The 13,197-nt window shown below is 35.6% G+C and overlaps 1 protein-coding gene and 1 long non-coding RNA gene across 2 annotated transcripts in view; both read right to left on the bottom strand.

Moving 5' to 3' along the window:
- PASK (PAS domain containing serine/threonine kinase) overlaps positions 1-9,816 on the bottom strand; it is a 31,551-nt gene extending 21,735 nt beyond the window's left edge. The window contains 9 exon segments of the mRNA XM_070753234.1: positions 531-681; positions 1,933-2,244; positions 2,410-2,544; positions 3,164-3,304; positions 5,093-5,263; positions 7,986-8,221; positions 8,761-8,779; positions 8,781-8,972; positions 9,603-9,816. Of these exon segments, the coding sequence (XP_070609335.1) occupies positions 531-681; positions 1,933-2,244; positions 2,410-2,544; positions 3,164-3,304; positions 5,093-5,263; positions 7,986-8,221; positions 8,761-8,779; positions 8,781-8,927 (1,312 nt within the window). The 5' untranslated portion in view covers positions 8,928-8,972; positions 9,603-9,816.
- Positions 9,817-11,144: 1,328 nt separating this feature from the next.
- Positions 11,145-13,127, bottom strand: LOC139168468 (uncharacterized). Its single transcript, XR_011559294.1, has 2 exons — positions 12,935-13,127; positions 11,145-12,121 (listed from the first exon to the last, which is right to left on the bottom strand). It is a non-coding gene; the product is annotated as an uncharacterized lncRNA (long non-coding RNA).
- Positions 13,128-13,197: the final 70 nt, after the last annotated feature.

Raw genomic sequence — 13,197 nt, 5'->3', positions numbered from 1 at the left:
ATGGGAGGCACGTGCTCCTTCTTGCAGCCTTAGAGTCCCTCTTTTTAAAAAAAGCTTTAAAGTTTTGGATTTTTTTTTATTCAGCTCACCTTCTTCCTTTGGCAGTGGCTGTCCTCTTCTTCCTCCTCCACCCACCCAAATTCTGAGCTTTTATTTCTTTCCTAATGGTTTTACATGCATTATTTGCTTTTACATTGATTCCTACTTCTACTTACAAACTTTTCTACTTAAGAACCTGATCACAGAACAAATTAAGCTCTTTAGAGGTACCACTGTACTCTGATTCTAATAGTAATGACAGTGTCCAATATTAAGGGTGCAATTACAAGTCAGTCTCCATATGAAAAAAAAATATTTTTATAAATGGATTTGCCTCAGATAAATAAAATTAAAATTAGAGGCTAGACATTGTTATGTTCCAAATACAATATGTTAACATCCCACGATTTTAAAATCAGATGCCAGACACACATCTATTAAATACAAAACGTTATTTTGGGTGAACAATATTATCTGTGGATAAAACTTACCTTTCCCAATAGCACATCCATCCTTCTGCATTCCGTCAGAGGAATTCGTATTTTCTGCATTTATGTAGCTTTCTCCAGATTGTGGAAGTTGCAAAGAAGAATCAGTATTTTCCATGTTCTTGTAAAATCCAGGAATCAAGAAAGTGATATTCTATAATAGAAAATGAGAAATTATAAAATTCATCCCTTTCCTCTTATTCTGTGACAATTAACAGAAAACAAGTCTTTATTTTATTTTTTAAAGATGAACATAGGGACTACTATTTTAAAATGCAAGTTGCTGCTGGAAATTTATAAGTAAAGCTTTCCTTTAACTGAAATGAAGAAAAAAATTCTGATAATTTAATTAAGAACAGTCTTTCCCAACCTTGAACACCTAGATCAGTGATGGTGAACCTATGACACGGGTGCCACAAGTCGCATGCGGAGCCATATCTGCTAGCATGTGAGCCGTTGCCGTAACTCAACTCCAACGTGCATGCGTATGTGTATGCCAGCCAGCTGATTTTTGGCTCACACAGAGGCTCTGGAAGGGTGTTTCTGGCTTCCAGAGAGCCTCTGGCGGACAGGGGAGGGCATTTTCACCTTTTCCCAGCTCCAGGGAAGCCTTTGGAGCCTGGGAATGGCGAAACACAAGCTTACTGGGAAACAGGCCATTTCCGGCCTCCAGTGGTCCTCTGGGAGGGCGGGAGAAGCTGTTTTTGCCCTCTCCAGGCATTGAATTATGGGTCTGGGCACTCCTGCATGCACAATAGCGCACGTACACGCTCTTTCGGCACCTGAGGGAAAAAAGGTTCACCATCACTGACCTAGATCTCATCTACCTATGACTCATCATCTCTGCCAACGATTATAATAAAAAAATTTGGATGTTCAAAAATCCACTTCTCTACATCAGTGGTCCCCAACTTTTTGGACACCAAAGATTGGTGGAAGACAGTTTTTTCATGGACCGGGGTGTAGTTTTGGTTTCGCTCGCTCCCTTACCCACTGCTCCATCTGATTTGGGGAAGATAATTTTTCCATGGACAGAGGGAGAGTGGGGGAGGCATGGTTTCAGTTTCACTCCTTGCCCACTCTCATCATCCCCAGTTCCTAAAAAGACATGAATCAGTACCAGTCGGTGACTTGGGACCTCTGCACTGCTTTTTAAAGGGCTGTCAAAATCCCCATCTGTGCTAATTGGTGATTAGCAGCACTAATCAGTTTTCCCAGTTTGATGGCCCTCAAATGAATTGGACTCCAGTTTGTAGAAATTCCAAGTACATGGGATTAGACAATGGATAATATAAAAGACTAGAAATCTAGTAACTGAAACTAAATACATTTTTGAGAGGACATCATTCTAAGAAAGATTGCACTATATAAAAACCTTTTCTGTGGAGAATTATAAGATTTTTACCTTGCCTAATAGTTCTTTCTTCTCATAACCAAATAGCATTAGGGAAAACGTGTTGTTAATTCCATAAATTGTACCATCTGCCTGAATGGTTACCAATCCGCTGATAGTGGTGAACACCCAGATGGTAGCAGAGAAGCAACAATCTACTGGCAAAGGGGTGCTACTTTCCAAAGCTTCAACATCCATAGCTGATGGGGGGTCATCTGATACTGAAATAACTTCATCAACACGGGGTTTTACTTTGAGTTTCAAGCTGAGAGGAAAAGTTGTTCCTTCCCTTGCTCGGCCAACAGATCTCTGAATTTTGATATTCTGGAAGAAGAAAGTTATAATCACACAATAATGTAAATCTAAGCTACTAACATTTTCACTGACAAAGACTAGAAAATGAAGAGTAAAGGTTGGAATTAACGCCAAACATTATTTTATGTAAAAATCATTCATTCATGGCAATAATTGTAATAAACTTAGTGGTACCTTTGGAATTTTTTTCCCAGGTGTAGGAAGTTGGATAGAAGGTATCAAATCTTTTATGAAGTGACCAATCACATCTTCTGATGATGAATATCCATGAAGGTGAGCAAAAAGGGGGTCACAAGAAGTAATCTCTCCCTAAATATGAGAGTTCAACATAATTTGTATTACAAATGATAGGTATTCAGTTCTAAAGCACTGATTTTATAGCAGTATTAAAGTGACCAAACACAATATTGTTGGCTGTTGATTTAAGGAGCCTAGAAAAACTACTTTAAGACAGATGAATGTCCACATTGATTCTATATCCTGCTAATTTCTAATTTTTATACTAATTTTGCTTAAAATATTTATATCATGCCCTTCTGTAAGAGGGTAACAAAACATATAAAGAAAAAGTCTCATTTACTTCCATGAATCTTAGACTATTTATGACAACTGCTTCACATCAACAAATATCAATAAAGTCTAAAGCCATTTGTTCCAAATACGAGTTGTTCGACATACAAGCTCCCTTCTGGAACGAATTAAACTCGTATCTAGAGGTACTACTGTATAGGTGTTTATTTAAAGAATTTCAGTTCCACATATATTATTTCAGGGACAGTGGTTCTTGTGTACAATTAGAAGAGAACACGAGCAATTAATTCTTATTTCTTTTCTTTGATAAAGTTGGTTAACATGAGGTTTGACATCCATGTTAAGAAGCAAGCATGTTTCTGTCATTTCCATTCCATTATTTTGCTGGTTTACTCACATTACTTTTGAAGGAAACGCAAGCAGAGAGTCTTTCCACAGGTTCCAAAACAACAACACAATACTGACTGCAATGGCCTTTAATTTTTCTTGTCCATATAGTGACAGGAATCTTTTCATTGTTTTGGGAAATGACATCTACCTAGTGATAAATTGCAGGTTTAGATAGGCAGCCTTTAAACACTAACTTTTAAAACGTGTTTTTATATTTCATATTTAATGTTAAAGAATGCATATCTACAAATCCATGATATTTCTACATATGAATTTTCACAAATTATATGCAAATGACTTTAGCAAGTTTTATCAAAATAGTTTTATTTTCAGATGACTAGACCATAATTAATTTTGCCATGATTATTCAAGATTTCAGATGCTTTTGAGTTGATATTTATATTCTATAGATATTTAAGATACATCCTGCAATGAATTCTATCAAAATTGCACATATTTGAAGAGCAATGTTTGAATATTTAAAGTTAATAGTTCTCAGCCTTTTCTTCACTACAGACCTCCTTTTAAAAACCTTTTATGACTATGGGCCGAGGCTACAGACTCACAAAACATAACTCAAGTTTTATGTCATAAAAATTATTCAAACCTTCACAGACTCCTTGTGACATTGCAATCCCATAGGGGTCTATGGCACTGTTTTAAGTTAAAGATACATAGATCCTCAATAATTCTCACTACAAATCTACAAACTAATCAGTAATACTATCCCATTTCAAATTTATCACAGAAGCATGGGCGGCATATAAGAACATTTATATGCCCCCTGAGACCTTTGGGAGTAGGGTGGCATATAAATCCAAATAAATAAGTAAGTAAGTAAGTAAGTAAATGAATGTAATGTAATGCAATGCAATATAAATTAAGTCAGGTATAAGCAGTAACAATAAGTAACCTTCAGATTAGATATTTGTTTAAAGGTCAAAAATAAATTTATAGAATGCAGCAAATTTATTTCTGAGTAAATTTATTCAGGATGAACAGGATTGATCGAATATTTTAGGCATATTGGTTGCAGAAAATAAAGCAAAGATTTCCAGACTGACCAATTTCTATTATATCTCTTATTGCATATAGTACACAAGTCAGAGAGTAATTCAAGGTTATGCAACAAATATGTTCTTCAGGTGCCACAAGAATTTTTGCTGGTTTTGTATTAACATCATAGCCGACATTTCTGACCAATATATCAAAGCAAATGTAGCTATATGTTTATGTGAAATTCTCAACAAAATAGCCAGCTTTTCGTTTAGCATGGTAGCATGATTAGCTTTAAAAGCAATTTGGTCTGCTATAGAATAACAAGGGAATTTATGAATTTATGTTCACAGTGAAATGCAATAAAACAGATCAAATCAATCCTGTCTGATTGTCATCAGTAGAAAAGAATTTAAAAGGTTTTATTTCTTATGAACTACTCATGCTTTCTCCTGTTCCCATTTATCTGTATTTACTTTCTTTGTACATGTTTATTTTCATACCTATACTTGTTATCTTGTACATATTTGACAAACAAGCAAACAAATAAATGACTACATTATTTAAAAACAATTATTTAGTATAGCTAATTCTGATGCTATGAGAACAACAACAATATCAGTATCACATTGCTATGTATATTTAAGTATGGTCAGACTTTTCTAGCACTATACAGAAGTATTAAACAAAAGCACATTATCTTTACTGCATATAAAGAAAAACACATTATAGCTTTAGAAACTGAAACACCAAATTTATAAATATCAAATGTATAAATACTTCATCAATAAATCTGAACAAAGATAAGTTCATATTGAAACAAATAGGGTCCCCATGGATTCCTAAGGCTTCTGTGATAGAAAGGTAATTGAAAATGCAAGTCTAAAATACTAATAAGCACATTTCAGCTATAAGATATTTAATCAAAGAAATCACACACCACTGTTCCTGGAATTACTGGTCCGTGTTCTTCAAGATCAGTATATTCTTCTTTCAGAGCTTCCACAATATCCCAGTTTGATTTTGAAATCATTTCTGATAATTTCCGCCCAATCATTTCCTGGGTACTATATCCAAGAATCTTGCAGGCTTTATCATTTGCAACTAGAATCTAAAAAAGAACAAGAAAAATTCTCTTCTGATAGACTTTGAAGCTAAGCAGAGTTGGGTTTTCTTCATATTAGGGTAGGAGAGGAATATATATACAGTATATTAGTTTGATAAGGCAAAACTACTCCAGAAGCAAATACTGTAGTAGCAAATTATTTCCATATTTTGTGGAGAAAATTAAATGGAAGTATTTATTCAATCAAATTTGAATTGAAGATATCTTCACTTGATTCTATAGCAAGTGATGGGCACAAATAAAAAGCTAGTATCCTTGGACTGAATTCCAATGTGTTCTAACATTACACAAGTATTCTAATATACATTTATTCAAAAGTAACCCTAATAAACATGATATTAAATAAATTATTAACATGTGTAATTGGTTTTTTTAAGGAAAATTAAAACCATGTTTTAGTTTAACCTGTTGTGTGAGCCTTATTTTTGTTTATGATTTCTTTAAGTCATCGTCCACTGTTTCAGGTGAATTGGCCTGAATTAATCACCGTTAACTGTAACATGACACAACCTTAACAGTCTGTAGATAGATATGTCTACAAGATATATCATGAGATGAACTTCAGTAATTATTGCTTTATCATTTACATCTGTGTTCACATATCACTATAAATCTGGCTTGTTTATTGAACTAATCATAATTGGCTGGAATTGTTACATACCCTAAGCCCAAATCAATTGTTTAGTATAATATGAGGGTTATCCAGAAAGTAAGGTTACAGGGCACATAGTTTTCACGGGGAATGTTTGTGGGGGAATTTGGTGTTACTATCATGTAATGGGAAACCAGCGGAAGAGAAAGAGCAGTGCCAGTGGTCAGTAGATCTTCGACTGGCATTGTGGTGAAGGTTAGAGATGAGCGTCCTACTTCTGTCTCCCTCCAAGTACGAAGTGCACGCTGTAATACACTACCTGAATGCTAAGGGCATGAACGCTGCTGCAATGGATGCCCAAGATGCTTACTGAAGCGCACAAAGTCGACAGAGTCAGTGCCGCCCAAGAATTTCTTGACCTTTTTGAGATTGAAGCGGAGGCTTTTCTCAACTGTATATTGACAGGAGATGAAACTTGGGCTTATCACCATACTACAGAGAGCAAACGGCAATCAATGCAGTGGTGCCATACCATTCTCCTTCAGTCAAGAAATTCAAAACTCAGCAATCAGTGAGAAAAATCTTGGACCCCCATCGCACACAAATCTTAGGCACCCACAGCAGCAGCGTTCATGCCCTTAGCATGGTAGCGCATTACAGCGCACACTTTGCACTTGGAGGGAAACGGAATGAGGATGCTCATCTCTAACCTTCACCACAATGCCAGTCGATGGTCTACTGATCACTGCCAGTGCTCGTTCTCTTCCACTGGCTTCCCACTACACGATAGTAATCCCAACTTTCCCTGCAAACATTCCCCGCGAGTTACGCGTCTTGTAACTTTACTTTCCGGATAACCCTCGTACATGAGTCAAGCCAGAGGTTTTAGCTTACTCTATTTTGCTCAATTAGTTCAAAATCAGTAACTAATATATCATTGCAGTTTTGTTTACAAACATGTCTTCATTAAATACTACAAGCTTAAATAATCAACAAATGCTAACAAATGAGTAATCAGACAACTGCAATTTTATGGGTGTTAAATCCAGGCAGTAGCATCTTGGTAAAAATACTTAATTGGCTCTTAACAATAAAGTGACATGCCAAGTACAGTTATTAACAAAGCAAAGCTAGCCCTATTTTGGTTTCAATTTTCGTACAAAGCTAGTTATATCTCTGACACAAATTACTCCCAAAATACCTATTATTAAAGGAATAAAAATTGACATGGAGCCTATTCCATTTTTAGAACAGATTTGTAACAGATCCTCTCTTCCAAAAGTAAGTTAATATATAAAATCTTCTCTAGCTGTGCTTTTTCAAAGAGAACTTTCTAATGATTACACTTAATATTGTGTATATAGGGGAAATCCTTAATATACCATGTATATCAGAAATCTGTAAGATTTACAAAATGTCCTTTTGGGAAGTATGAAATGAAATCAATTTAAATCATGATTTAAATCACTAGTAAAAAGGCTTGATTTAAATCTACTCGATTTAAATCATAGCTTTTAAGAGCAACTGTCACTAACTAACAGGCACTGCCATGATGAATCTGAAATGACAGGTGCTCTTTAAATCTAAGGACTCATTCTTGCTAGTACTGTAGTTAGAATGTTTCATATTATTATTTGCAAACAATATGAAGATTTCCTATTTAGCTTACAGAGCTTTGCAGATTGAGTTTACTAAAAATGTAAATATGACAGAATATACAGCCTCATGCTACATAACTTAGCTCCATTTCATGTTGAATAAATGAAATTATTAATGTATCTTAAATAGAAAAGTAGATACATATTTTATTCCAAAAGCCTTTTTGTTAAAATTAATTTGATAAAATTTCTATTAAAAATTGATTTAAATAAAAAAGTCCATTTTTTAATTTAAATCGATTTTTATCAAATTGAAACAAGATCATAAAGGTTGTGGTTTTGTTTTAATCTTTTTCCCACAAATTTTATCCCTAATAAAATTTGTGAATTATTCAAATTTTTGATTGTTATATAGTACATTCTATAAATACAGGAGAATTTCATCTTTATTGAATCTCTATATATACACCAGTAGCATGTTACGGGAATACCAATGTTGTGCAAATACTTTTAGTACCTCAGTTGTTCTAATATCCACAGTGAAGATAGCCTTGTTTGGGTTACGGATACTACTTGACAGTGCCTGAATGGATTCTCGCCAAGTCAGTGCGTTTATGAGAGAACAAGAAGAGGTGCTACATATGGAACAACAAAGGGAAGCAGTTTCCAAATGATCCCAAGAGCTATGAAGTTTGCCAGTACAGATATTCCGGGCAGCTAATGAAGATAGGCAGTAGGAATTCCATCCATTTTCTAAGAACAAAGAGAAAAAGATACGGAGATGCACAAATACCAGCATTAAAGACAACCAGACAATTTTGCAACTTAAAGACAAAATTACAGGAAAAACATTGTTCTAAGTAAAAATAGTATAGTCAGAAATGTTTGCCTCAGCTACCAACTTTAATAAGCAAAAATAATAGGACTGCCAAAAAGCACTATCAGCACATCTGTGATTTAAAAAGTTATTTGCTTGTTTATTTATATTTCTTATTTCTAATCTGCCTATCTCCTTCAAAACTATTTACACTCAATTTCTTATATTCTCTAGTTTCCATTCCTTTGAAGTGCTTTAGACAAGACATTTAATGCTTAATATAGTTGTAGTACTATTTGTGGAGGTTTAGAAGGAATCCAAAAGAGTTTTCTATTTATAAACCTTCAGTCTTTTCCCATCCATTCTATTATTTCCTTTCTCCACAAAATCTGCTAAGAAAGAATATGTTCTTGTTGAATAGTTACTCTTCTCTTTAATTAATTGCTTTATATTCCTTGCTAGGCAAGCTAATCACCTGACAAGGATGTTTTTTTTCTTACACAGCCTTGAAAGCCAACTCTTCCTTTTCTTATTTGTCCAGGGAAAAGATTTGCTCAGTTCTTCACAGATCCCAGGATCAGACCCAGAGACAGAGGGGTCTGAAATGATTTCTTTAGAAGTGACAAAGTCCTTATCTGTCATGTTTATAGGTGAACTACAGGAAGTTCTTCACAGAAATTGCAGGCTCTGAAACAGAACAGCATATTATAACTGGGACTGGATATATTCTTTCAAATCAGGTTCTGAGATATTTATAAAATATTTCTTTTACATTTATAAAAATAGGCGTAGAAAGAGTTGAATTGCCAAATAGCACACAGATGTGGTGCTTCTGACACCACTTTGCAGGAAAAGAAAATGAGAAAAATAGTAAACACAGCAGAATGCAAATCCACAGGGAACAGAAGAATTAAGATATGCCTGAAAATATCACTCATTGGAAGCTTTTCAGGACAAAGAAGGCATGTGTTCAGATTAATTCCAATTTAGCACAAAATTCATTAGTAAATTTGTATTCCTTTTCTAAGCATCCCAGCCAGGAATGCCTAACGGGGCAATGACTTCAAAGATAGTTATAATCTGGAAGAGACTGGAAAATGGCACACAGGAAAGAAAGAAAAAGGAAGGACGGAAGGAAGGAAGGAAGGAAGGAAGGAAGGAAGGAAGGAAGGAAGGAAGGAAGGAAGGAAGGAAGGAAGGAAGGAAGGAAGGAATTATTTGATTGATTGGTTGGTTGACTGATTGATTGATTTTCTATGCTGCCCTTCTCTTTAGACTCAGGAGATGCATTTGGCATCTCAATTAGTTTCTACTAACCTGAGAGCGGAGCGGACCCGACCCGGACAAGCAATTGGACCCACCTTCCTTCAGGAAAATTACTAACACAAATAGAACCGCTTTCAAGTGCAACAGGTTTGTCACACCATGAGGCTCCAGAAGCGCGGGAGATGGCAGGATGTCTTTTCTTATGGCTGTGGCCCGTGGTGGCTGCTTAAACTAGGAAGGATTAGCTCGCTACACATATGCTCAGAGGATCCTTTTCATGTTATCACACGAGATTTTCTTTGATGCTAAAAACAACCCATTAGATGAATCCGCCCCGCTCCCCCCGGAGTCATCAGAACCGCCTCTACTCCTATGGAACAACTCACCCAACTGTCTGCCCGAGAGGAGAAGTGTTCAGTCCGAACCAAGTAGGCGGGGAATGACATACGTAGTTACCTCAGGAGCCAAGCAACGCGACGGAACTAGAAGCCGACAGTTCGATAACCCAACCAGTTCGGAGGGGCGGAGTTTCTCCGACGTTCAAAGACAGAAAAAGATCCCGCGCAAACGGTTGCTAGGGACGCGCCGAACTGGTTCTGTTCGGTAGAGCGCGGAGGAAGCTCGTCCGTTCAGATCTTGCCCGCATATTTCATCTCTTTCCCTGAAAGAGGGCGGCTTTTCTAACTATCCGTACAGGGCTTGTTTTTAATCTGTCACGGCATAAATAACAGTCGTGGCATTTTATAGTCTTAAAAATATAGCTGAAACTATGGTGGATCCTTATCCACTTTCTCTGATAAAATTAAGATTACACACACACACACAAGAACCGTATCATACTTTTCAAAACATTATAACATGGATTTTTTAGCTTTTATATTAAATACTCCTGATATAATTAAGAATTTTCACTAGGATTTCCCCAATAATAAATACTTTAAAAGAGCAAAAGCATCAATTTTTTAAAAGGGGGGGGGGGAGGCTCCAAGTCAGATTCATTTCTTGGTGATTTTATGAGCATGTGATACAACTTTCTTGGTAATAATAGGCAAATAGTTTGCCATTACCTTTCTCCCAAAAAAAGTTTGTTTTCCCAATTTAGTCAACATCTCTATACCTGATCTATCTTGAATACACACTAGACCAGTACTGCTTGGTTCTGAACGCAGACAAATGAGTAAAATACTATCAACTTCCAAAATATGTTATGTATGTTTACTTTTCTTCTGTCCTGTTATTATCATACTGTAAATATGTAATAAGCTTCCAAAAAATGCTGCCATATAAAATTCTGGGGGATCACTTCCAGAAAATAATTGGACCAAATATTTCATTTACTATGAGGCAGTTGTACTTTTCTGTTAATCCAGTACTGAATCATACTACAAGTGTTGCAAAGATTGATTAGTATTATTTTTTAATCTATTCTTAATTATTTAACTCTTCAGATGAATTAACTTTTGGACATAATATGACATAGCTATTTTTAATTTCCATCCTTTTCCTTTTTTGCATAGAAAATAATATATTTTAAAGTATTGAAAAACAAACAAATTAAAATACATATAAAAATTAGAAACAGGATTGTCACATACTTCCAATGTTTATTTTTAAGTATTCAAATATACTGTGGTGTTCATAAATGGATTGTTTGATTAAACTCAAAAGCAGCACATTTTAGCATCTATTCAAATGGAATTTTAATAAAATACAGGGATGGTTTTCCATTGCTTTCTCCTGTGCATTTGCTGTTGTCACTCAAGTATTCATTTGCTCCAAGCATTTTCCTTGTATACTTGTTGCCCAATATAGGAGCCTCTTGCTGAGCAGTTGGGATCGTTTTCATCTCTGCTGGGAATATACTGTATATTTGTAGTAAACGCTTCCATAGTTGTTCATCATGCCTCGTCCTTGCTACAATGAGCAGTACAACAAGGCTGAAAGACAGATCATCCTGGAGAAAAAACTTTCTCTGTTGTTGTGGTGAGTCCCACCAACTTGATGACACACAATCACCATTAATCAATAAGGGTTCCAAACAAACTCCCATTTTTCTACTACATTGAAAGCCATCCTAATCTTTACCATATGTATTTCAAAACAGTTATTTTTCATTCACACTCCAATTAAAATTCCCCTTTCTAATGGGGCTAGCTCGGTCTTAAATGCTGATTTGTAAGCTGCCATCACATGTACCTGGAATTTCAAGCTTTTCACCTGACAGTACAGACTCACCACCAGTTTCATACATCACGCTAATTCATTATGTGCTCTTTTGATTTTTGCATAGCATACTATGCAAATTGTACTTAGCCAATTGTGACTTAGTACAAAACATGAAGCCAATCATAATGTGTAGACTACAGAAAGAGATTTCTCACTGTAGTATCATTTGCTAAAACCGTAAGGCTCAAGTCAGGCTCAAATTCCAATAATTAGATGATCACGATCATGATTTTTATGCTGTGATGTTTTGCAGTTGCCTTCTTCCAGATTGATCTTCTTTTATTCTTTACTTCTAGTGTATGGATTACCTGATGGTTATCCATCCAGGTACTAAGTATCAGTCACTCTTTAGCACCAAAAAAAAAAAAAAAAGCAAATTACAAATGTTATTATCACTTTTCAAAAACTAATTGTTAAGCATTAACAGGAAGGGGACAGAATAACTTATTTTAACTTTTTCAAAATGATTGATGTAACAGATCTATAAAATGTTACATTGCTTAGAGAAAAGTTAGGGTCTTTTTCCTGTCATCACAATATCTGTGGCATTAATATAAATAGTTAGTACTGTAGCAATGATGAATGATATTATTCATGAATTGCATGAGATACTATTAAGTCTCATAATTTATTACTTGCTGGGGCCGCCCTAAGTCTTTGAGAGCCGCCCCAGTCTTCGGAGAGGGGCAGCATACAAATCTATTAAATTAAATTAAATTAACAGCAGTCACAAAGGTCTATTTTCCTGTTGTGCAGAGGATTGCTTGGAAGCATGAGGCTGGCTCTTCCGCTAGATACAGCATGATTTTTCTAATATATTTAAATGACATTTAGAAAAGAAAACAGTGCAAAAAGAATATTTTTAAAAGGATCCATATTGGGCCACAAAAAAAGATTATAGAACAAATCCAGTTATCTGGCAAAGGAAAAGAAAGAGCAGCTTTCCACTAAAGCAGTCCAAGGGTAGATAAGACACTAAGGTTCAGCCTTTTCCCTCTACGTTCTATTTTATTATTACCTCTCTCTTTTTTCTGTCTATTAGTTATTAATTACCGATTCCTAAGAGGTTAGTAAGGGCGTGGATAAGTGCACCAGAGTGCCTTCTGTTTCCTGTCCTAATGTTTCTTTTACTAGCATCATGTATATAAATATTATACCTTTGTATACCACCAATACATACTTGACAAAACAAACAATTTCCATTTAAATGGCGAGAAGGGCGGTACATCCACACCGCAAACATGAATTACGACCACGACGCCAACCCACACAATCACAGACACAACCACACACACACTCCGCTTTCCTGAAATTCTGCTCGTTTCATTTGCAAGTTAACGTCTCTGAGAGAAAAACAAAACCACATTTCCCAGGAAGCTACGGGGCTAAACGCAGGCGCATAATGTCTCATTGGGACCTC

The sequence above is a fragment of the Erythrolamprus reginae genome, chromosome 5, assembly GCF_031021105.1.
Source record: "Erythrolamprus reginae isolate rEryReg1 chromosome 5, rEryReg1.hap1, whole genome shotgun sequence".
NCBI lineage: Eukaryota > Metazoa > Chordata > Lepidosauria > Squamata > Dipsadidae > Erythrolamprus > Erythrolamprus reginae.
This window is presented reverse-complemented; position numbering and strand designations above follow the sequence as displayed.